This window comes from Cricetulus griseus, chromosome 6, assembly GCF_003668045.3.
Source record: "Cricetulus griseus strain 17A/GY chromosome 6, alternate assembly CriGri-PICRH-1.0, whole genome shotgun sequence".
Taxonomy (NCBI): Eukaryota; Metazoa; Chordata; class Mammalia; order Rodentia; family Cricetidae; genus Cricetulus; species Cricetulus griseus.
In genome coordinates, this window is record NC_048599.1 from 146,086,227 (window position 1) to 146,095,294 (window position 9,068).

At 44.9% G+C, this 9,068-nt stretch overlaps 2 protein-coding genes across 4 annotated transcripts in view; both read right to left on the reverse strand.

Annotated features, from left to right (window-relative positions):
* Pbx3 (PBX homeobox 3) overlaps positions 1–6,322 on the reverse strand; it is a 191,696-nt gene extending 185,374 nt beyond the window's left edge. Inside the window, exons 1-2 of one of the 3 annotated variants that reach the window (XM_027423733.2) lie at positions 6,030–6,322; positions 5,121–5,194 (exon numbers count right to left, since the gene is read on the reverse strand). In XM_027423733.2, the coding sequence (XP_027279534.1) occupies positions 5,121–5,194; positions 6,030–6,229 (274 nt within the window). In that variant the 5' untranslated portion in view covers positions 6,230–6,322. Of the gene's footprint in view, positions 1–5,120; positions 5,195–5,649; positions 5,791–6,029 lie in introns of those variants that run through there. The other 2 variants (XM_027423735.2, XM_027423734.2) reach the window with 2 other exon arrangements.
* A 224-nt stretch (positions 6,323–6,546) lies between these two features.
* LOC113836518 (basic proline-rich protein-like) lies at positions 6,547–7,206 on the reverse strand. Its single transcript, XM_027423616.1, has 2 exons — positions 7,004–7,206; positions 6,547–6,970 (listed from the first exon to the last, which is right to left on the reverse strand). Exons 1-2 carry the CDS (start codon positions 7,204–7,206, stop codon positions 6,547–6,549), a joined length of 627 nt encoding a protein of 208 aa, XP_027279417.1.
* Between the last annotated feature and the right edge of the window lie 1,862 nt (positions 7,207–9,068).

Genomic DNA, 9,068 nt, shown 5'->3' on the forward strand with positions numbered 1-9,068 from the left:
AAATTAATTAAAGGAAAATCATCAGTATGAAAAAAATGTAGTTTTATGTAATAAAAATAGGTGGATTTGTGTGTTTTGAAGGCAAGCTGGGGTCTCTATTATCAGTATAATAATATACTTCTACTTTAGGATAAAGCTATGTAAATTAATAAAATGACATGGTTAGGTCCCAAATAAAATATCAAAACCACACAAACCTGCAATGAGGCTCACTAAAAATAAAACTAAGGCACAAAAAAATTACTTGCACAGATCAAGTTAGTATTGACAACAGGCTTCAATATATTTTTATTGAAAAGGGAAAAAAAAAGGGCTAGAAAAGATCATCCCATTTTAAAGGTATATCTGCATGATACAGAAAGTTCTAAAACAGGTTGGTAATGACAATTTTTCCAGGTTTTCTACCAACAGATTGTGTGTATTATTGCTTAAGAATGAAATAGGGGGAAAAATCAGACATATGTCATTCTTTTACAGCCTTCAAAACTTCCTAACAAAATCTCCAGTAAACAATATAAATCTATTAAGAGAAAAAAATTGACAAAATATTCTTAAATGGCTTTAAGGATAATATATTGATAAAGCAAAAGAATTTATATTTCTAACATACATTGACTTTGTATTTTTCCTGTTTAATCATTCAGTATTCCCAATGTAAACAAACCATGTCTATCTAAAATTGATATAAAATTTTAACGATTAAAGGCCTATGACTATTTGAATCACAAAAATTCTAGGAGGACAGGAGTAATAGAGAAAACAAAATTGGCCAATTGTTGCCATTGTTTCAACAATGTAGCAGTGCTCAAAATTGTCTTCTTTCTAGAAATATATATATATATATATATATATATATATATAGAGAGAGAGAGAGAGAGAGAGAGAGCACTGTTGTTCACAATAAAAAGCTCTTAAAAGCTGGAAAATAGTCTCATTGAAACAGAAACGCTATACATATGTATAATAATGCATTTGTTTTCAAAACTTTGGAACAAACGTTAACTATACTGGATATAGTATAATATTAACAAAATATACAGTAAAGACAAAACCATTGAGACTCAAAAATAACAATTTTCTTATTTCTTTGCTAAATGTTTACTTGATGGTTGAACTAATTTTTATACATTGAACATTAAATGAATAACACAGAACTCTGTACAATAAAAAAAAATGTAGCGAATCTTTACATGAAAGTCTCAAAAAAAAAAAATTCAAAGGAAACACTAAAAATGTAAGGGAAGAATTAAATGGAAGGGTTAACTAAGTGTACTATCCTGTCCTCTGAAAGCTATCACAATTTATAAAGATAAAGGGTTTAATCTATCATATACTAAGTGGGTACAAATTCTCATGTGCATACTACATTCTTGTCCTAGTTTTGATATCTAAAATTCTTATGAGTTTTTCAAGATGGATTCTTTTAAAAGTACAGCATTTTTAATAGTCATTTTCTTCTCAAACATAAAAAAATCCTTCAAGGAACCCAAGCAGCCAAGCAGGCCTTTCTCTTCCCCTGCGGACACCTCCTGCAGTAGAGAAGTTCATTAAGTTTTATGATCTTCCCAAGTCAGTCCTGCTTAGAAGCCTCACAAAGCCTACAAATCTGGCAAACCATCAGTCTGCCATTAAACATTACTAGTAAATGAAAGCTATTTAGGGTTTGTGGTAGCAATAAATCAGAGTTTGGTTGGCAGCTATCAACAATGTGTATTTTAACCTAGTATTGTAAAAAGAAAGGGTTATGTTGGTTTTTTTAATATACACCTTTTTTTTTTTTTTACAATTCTATGACTAAGATTAAATACTGAAGTGCTAGAGTGGTATACATTAAAATATTTCCTCAAAAAAAAAAATGTTTCCTTTATTTGAATTCCCATAATTAAAGGTCTTGAAAAAAAAAGGCATAGTTTTGAAGATACATTGTTTCACAAAAGAAACACTTCATAGTCAAGATCAAGGAAGTCAAAAATAGGTAAGAAAATATGCCAACAGAAGCATGGAGATGAGCAGGCCTCACCGCATTAGAAATATTTAATAAGCGATGGATGATAACATAGGACTTTATCATCCTAAAGAAAATCCTGGCATATCAACTACTATTTCCCTTGTTTATATAGTTAAGAACAGATACATACCTTGATTTTAAAGCCTGTAACTTTTTAGCTGCTTCTAAAATGTATAAATGTCACAATTCAACAATGAAAAATGTTTCTGTCCTATAATAGCTGTACCATAAATTTTACAATAGAATATATATTTTTAAAAGCAATCATCTTATAGTAAAAGTATACTTTCCTTACCTCTGAACAAGAAAATAATGTAATTGTGGCAGATTGCCCATTTATCTGTCAGAGGGGAAAAGACTTCCTTTTCATATTTGGTAGGGGAGAAATAAGATGTTTTCCAAACTAAATCCCCTGTGTGCATCAAAACTGGCAGTATTCACCGCCTGATCAGAAACCTCAAAATCCACTGGCAGTTTTTCAAACACATAAATCTTTTTTAATGATTTTGTCTTATTTTAAAAGAAAAGCACAACCAAAATCACATTGTCCACTGAAGTGGCAATTCCCACCCACCCAACCCTCTAGTTTTCAACTTGCCGGCCCCTCCCCTCCAGTGTGCAGAATAGAGTCATCACACATTTCTACTTTATATTCACAAATGACTAGATGAACTTTCTCCAGGTAATTAATCTTTAGATATCATGATAATTGATTAATAAGATGATTTAAAGAAAAAATAGTAAGTAGCATACATATATTGCCTAACACTTATTCTCTAAGTTCATTTTGAACTAAAGCAGGACTGCAGAAGTAGACAGGGGATAGGCCCTGGAATGTGCTGCCCAGCTTTTTCTGCTTTGGTAATACTAATGTCTACACAGCTGTTTTATTTCAAATTGAGGGCTTTGAGTCCAGCGATCCTGTCTCCTTCTAAAACTGGCTTGGGAGCATAAGGCAGAGCTATGGATAGTGGGGAGAAAGGAAAAGCAAAAGAGAGCTTCAACCCCATCAATCACTCAGTACTTAAATCCCATCCCTCTCCAGCTCAGAGAGGCTCGAGGAGGATGCTTCAGCCCAGACAGCCGCCTTCACTCTGTGGCTGCTGGTTTTTATAAAAGAGATAACCTGCAAACTTGGGTCGCAGGCCAATGCACAAAAAGAGGATCTAATTTACAAGTTATCACTGAAAGCCCCAGAAACATAAAAATTTCTTTTGTCTGTGCTCTCTTGCTTCTTAAATAGGAACAGCGCCGCCAAAGCTCCCTAGCCATCATCCCAGATTCTGAAAAGACTTGTTTCTTTTTCTTAACTCACCTTTGACATGTCGCTGACTACATTTTGTTTTGTTTTCAGAATGGTGTAACTGAGTCCTGTACAAATAAGCAACTAGAAGACTAACACTTCTTAATTGAATTTCTCTGCTGATAAGAGCCTAAATATGAAATGCTCTATGGTTCTGTGTGGGTAGGCCAAAACTTTAAAGGGGCAAAAAAAATAAGCACAAATCATAACAAGAGGGCTCTTGCTAGAAAAGAGTATCAATTCCCTCTCTTTAGCAATATAATGCCATAAAGTTGAATCAATTTTAATATTCATAACACAATCAATACCCCAGTGCATAGCTGTCAGCACAAACTGGAGTATAGCCCTGCTAGCAAGAAAACCCTCAGAAATGAAGCAGCATAATATACTAAGAATTATATACTTTTATTCTCCCAAATTAAAAGTCTCCAAGATTCTATGCTGGATGCCTTTATAGTTAGATTAAAATCTACCATCTTAAATCACAAGGCAATCTAAAGGTAGCTAAAAAAAAAAATCAACATACAATAAGTCAATAATTTAAAATGACTGTGGTTTTCAGAGTGAAAAGTATATCACCAAAAAATTTATCATTAAAAAAAAATCCATGGCATGAATGAAAAGCAAATAAAGTTTTCAAGATTTACTAATAATTATCTTCTCTGCATTACTTTTAGGAATATGAATAGTACCTATTTAAACAGAGTATAACTCAACTACCAGCCTAACAATTCTAGACAGTTTGCAATTATTTGTAAACTCAATTTAAAAAGTCAAACATTTAACTATTAAAACAACATCAGTTGGAAAATGCGATATACTGGACTTGACATTTTCTTCTTTCCCTTAACTTACAAAAGAACAACTTTAAAAAGTGATACACCCAACACATACAACAATAAATAAATTAATGGTAAAGCTTAATTAAGGGAGTTTCTTGCCATATAGGAAAGATAACTAAACACAAACTAACACATGTGAATTATATCCCTACTTCTACTTTAGCTTTACCATTAAGTCAAAAGTAAAAATACCTTTAATAGAAAAAATCTGACAAGAAAATTAAACCAAAATGAACTGCCAAAAATTTCCCTAATCATGTATCTGCAATTTTCATGCTAGCATGTCTGCAAAACCTATCATCTCATCTACTCCTGCCTTGAACATCAAAATTGTTTCATCTGTATCTGTGGACATTTTTCTTTATATATTGAAACTCAGTTACAACTGTTAACAGTTGCAAGATAGACAATTTTATATAAGTACTCATTAGTATGATACATTGTATACGCCTAAGCACATCATTTTCCTTCCTGAATTCTTAAAAGTAATCTTCCCCACCTAAAACTGACATAATACTGAGGTCTGTTCTGCTGTATCTTCTACCACTAGAACCAAAGCTTAAGGCTGTCTAAGTAAAACAAAGTTCTGGTGATGCCTCTCACGGGCACCTGGTCCCTGGAAGTCTCCCATTGCTCCCTTTAAAAACTGCTACACAAACAAGGCAAAAAGAAATAGAGGGCGGCTGACTAGAGCCCCCTCCCTGACTTCAGTCAGGGGCTGCCGCCTAAAGAACTGCGAACCAGCCCCTTTCACACATATACTTCATTTTGCATCAAAGCAGAATTGAGAAATAGACTCCAGATTTATTGCAGTTTTTTTCTCAAGATCAGGAGGTGGGAAGCAGAGAATGATCAAAGATGGCGGTGCCCAAAAGCAGCAGCTCTCAACTGGTGAGTCCAACGAGTAGATCTAACCCCACCTGGGGGGAAGGGGGATCTCCAGGCCCACTGCTGGCAGCAGTCTTACCTGTTTTCTCTTTGATCTCACACAAGACGCTGAAGAGCGCCGGTTTCATTCTGTGACAGTTCAGAGCATGTTTCCTAAAAAACAAATAGCAAAACACAAAGGTGTTAGCATCACCTATTGGAATAATATGGCGACTTCCTAAGTTAGACCAAAGATTTAAAACTGGGCCCCGGGGTGGAAAAGCTCTTTGGAACCGCGGGAAGTCAACAAAAACTCAAGTTGACTAGTTCGCGACTGGAGGCAAGCTCTAGCGGTGAGAACTCCAGCCCAAAAGCAGCGCGACCCATATGCTGGGCCGACACATCAGCCTCGGCGAACGCAGGGACGACCCGTGCTGGGGGCTCCGCTCCAGGGATCGCGGCGGGGACCCCGGGGACCGGGGCGGCACGGAGGGGAACCCCACGCCAGAGCTCCGCAGGGGAGCGGGCGCGGAGGCCGGCCGCCGCCAGATAATCTGCGGATGACAGCTCCGCAAAGTTTGCAAAGCTGCCCTCCCTCCTAGAGAGAACTTGGCGCTCCGCACCCGGACCTGCGGGGAAGCCGCGGGTCACCCCGGGCCCGGCCGAGGGGAGTGGACGCCGTGAGTCTGGGCCGGCAGAGAAAGTTGCACTTCTCTGCGGCATGGCCCGGGGCTGGCTGGGACGCAGAGCGCAACGAGTCCGGGCGGGAGGTTTAAATCCGAGGAGGGGGCCGGGCAGCAGGGCACGGACGAAGCACCGACTGAGGCTGTCCCGAGCCCGGAGAGCAACTTTGCCCGCTCGATGGGGGCACCGCGAGTGCCCGGCAGGCCCGCCCTGGCAGGCGGAGAAAGTTCCCGCCCGCCACTGAGGCCCCGGTCCAGGGAGCCACCCGGGACCCGAGCCCGGCTCCCGTACACACACAAAAGATGCTTAATGAGACGACACCAACTTTGCTTGCGCCTCGTCCAAGCTCTGGTCGGTGATGGTCATGATCTGGTGGAGGATGTCGCCGATGTCCTGCTTCCTGCCGTCGCCGTCCGCCCCTTCGTGGCCGTGAGGGGGAGGCGGCAGAGCCATGCCCCCCTGGACCGAGTGGCCGGCGAGGTTCACCCCGGCCAGAGTCTGCAGCATCCTGGATTGATCATCCATCCCGCCGCGCGCGGGCGGGAGCGGGCGGCGGAGGCGAAGGCTGAGGCGGCGGCGGCGGCGGCGGCGGTGGCGAGGGAGGAGAAGAAAGAGGGGGAGGGGGAGGGGAGGCGGCCGCGCGCTCCCGCCCGCGGGGGAGGGCGGCCGGCCCGGCGAGGCCGCGACCGAGGGGGACGCGGACCGGCGTCCGGCTCCGGCTTCCGCCGCGGCGGAGACTGAGGACAGCGGCGGGCGGAAAGCGGCGCGCTCGCGCGGCAACTGGCCGAGGCGGAGGCGGGCGGCGGTGCCCGCTGCCCTCACGCGGCCGCCGCGCCGCCTCCTCAGCGCCCGCGCCGCGCCGGGCGGGCCCCGCGAACTTGGTCCTCAGCGCTAGCCGAGTTGTCGGGACGCCGCGGCCGCCGCCGCCGCGGCCCGCGCCAGCCTGACGGTCCCCTCCCCTCAGCGGCCCGCCGCCGCCTCAAGCTGGCGGGATCGAGCACCGGCCGGCCCCGGGGAGGGAGCGGCGGCGGCGCGGCGGCGACGAAGGAGGGAGGAGGCCGACGGGCGGGCCGCGGGGCGACGAGGGGCGGAGGAGGAAGTTTGGGGGCGGCCGTCGACGCGGCGGGGGGCGCGGAGCCCGATGGAGGGCCCGGCGGGCGCACGCCGGGGACAGCAGATGGATGAGGCGGGAGAAGTCGCCGCCGACCTCCGGGAGCGCGCACCCAGCCAGCAGCCGCCGCGGACCGGGGCTCGAAGGCCGCTCGGCTGAGGGATTGACAGGCTGCCAGTGCCACTCACTCACTGCGGCGCCAGGGCCGGGGGGAGGGGCGGGGGCCAGCGAGAGGGCGGGGGAGCGCTCCGGATGCCCCGCCTCCGGGGCGGGGTCTGCGCTCATTGGTCCTTGCACCTCCCGCCGCCGCCACAGGCCCCGCCCCCGAGGCTGGGACCGTCCCCTCTGGCCTCGGTAGTGGGGCGCGAGAGAGCGCGCCCGGGAATCCCATGCCTCGTCGCGCCCGCGCTCCGCAGATGGACAGCCCCGACCGGCAAAGTGGGGCCTCCCGGCTTCTACTCCTTTCCTATCATTAACAGCTAGGGATCCGGAGGTGGTATATGGGGGCCGGGATAGTCTCCCCAAAGCCAACCGCGTGGTCACCCATTGCGTGAGGTGAGCTTCACGCCTCGGACAGTGCCTGGTACACTTTCCCGCTCTTCCTGTCAAGAGGTGGTACCCTCTGGGCACAAGGCCGCGAGCCCGGGACCAATCGTTTTGCTTTCAACGCCGAACGAGGCGGGACAGAGTCAAGAAAGGGTTGTCCCAATTGGAGCGTTCGAAAGTCCTGAGCTGAGACCGGGAAAGAGGATCCCAAAGCCCCGCCCCTCCCGCGGTCGCCATAGTAACCCAGAAGGCAGTGCTAGGAGTTGGAGCCAGGTCTGGGACCCTGCGCTGTCCCTCAAAGAGTGACCGGTTAGAGTGGTAGCCTATGATCTCGTATGGACGGACCCCTTCCGTGAAAAGGTAGCATATGGAAATGTCACAAGGAAGCACATCGTCTGGGGAGAAAGGACTAGTTTCTAAGCTAACTGCACTTTGCACTCTCTACAAATCCTGGTGATCCAGGAGCTACTACTCTGGCTGGTGCGCAGAATCCGGAGAGCCAGCTGTTAGCCTCAAAGACAAGTTTGTTTAGAAATGGATTGGATTTAGCTTGTCAACTTACCCCGTCGGCAGGAATCGACTTCAACTACAGATTGCATACCTGTAACACCCCTTCATCCATTATACTTCTGCCCATGAGAGATTAAAGGCTTAAATGGTCTCTGGACCTACACACCTCTGGTGGAGTCTTGAGGTTGCTCATCTCTTAGGCTAGAGGTTCAACGTGATCTCATTTTAGATTCATGGAGATCACCCTAGATTAGGTCTTTAACTGGGTGGTTCTGAGTCTAAATGTTCCTTCCTCATACTCAATAAGCTATCTTACCTGAAACTAAAAATAGAGGTTTGAGATGAAAAATGGCTGTTACTCTGCAGGGTTGAATGTAGGACAAGCAGTTCTTTAAATGCCAGATGGAGTCTTGGAATAAAGCAGGCTATTCAGTTCCAGGTTCTTTCCTTCGTATGTTGAGTGTGCTTTTAAATACTCTCCACTGCAGAGCTAACAGCCAAGCTCACGGGCCAGGCAAGCTACAAGCCTTACCAACTGCACAGCTGCTGAGAAAGGAATTCCAGACAATCCACCCTGCTTAAGTCCAAAGAGCCTCCTTTGAGTTCATTAATATTCTCTGCTCTTCTGTGTGTCACGCTGCTGATTCTTCAAGCCCTCATTATGAGTTACAGTCATCATTGATTGGATTTTCTCTACTCTAAACTTGTTTTTCAAACTGTCACCAAATCCTTACACCTTTTTTTTTGCATAAAGGAGTGAGAAAAAGCAGACAACTTTTTGTGATTCTCCAATGCTAAAGATGTAAAAGTTCACAGAATTTTATCTGAAAGATGCTATAAGTTCTCAGATTCCTTCCAGCTCTAAAATTCAATGATCCTGTGAGTGACTGTTAGGCCTCCTTCCTGCCCTCCTTCTAGGCTCATAATCTTGACTAATCAGTCATGAGGATGAGGCTAATTAGCAATGGGGATTTATGGTTATTCCTAGCCCACTCCAAACAGTGAGTTATGTAAGCAAAGCAATGTATATAAAAATGTAAATAAAATTAAAGAAACACTTAAGCAAATAAAGACAATTGGGAACTATGGGCTATGTAAACAAACTAGAACATAAAAACATAAATTAGAATTAAGGAAACACTTAAGCAAATGCCAGCAATTAGGAATAAAACAAATTTGTTAAATGCCTAACATCTG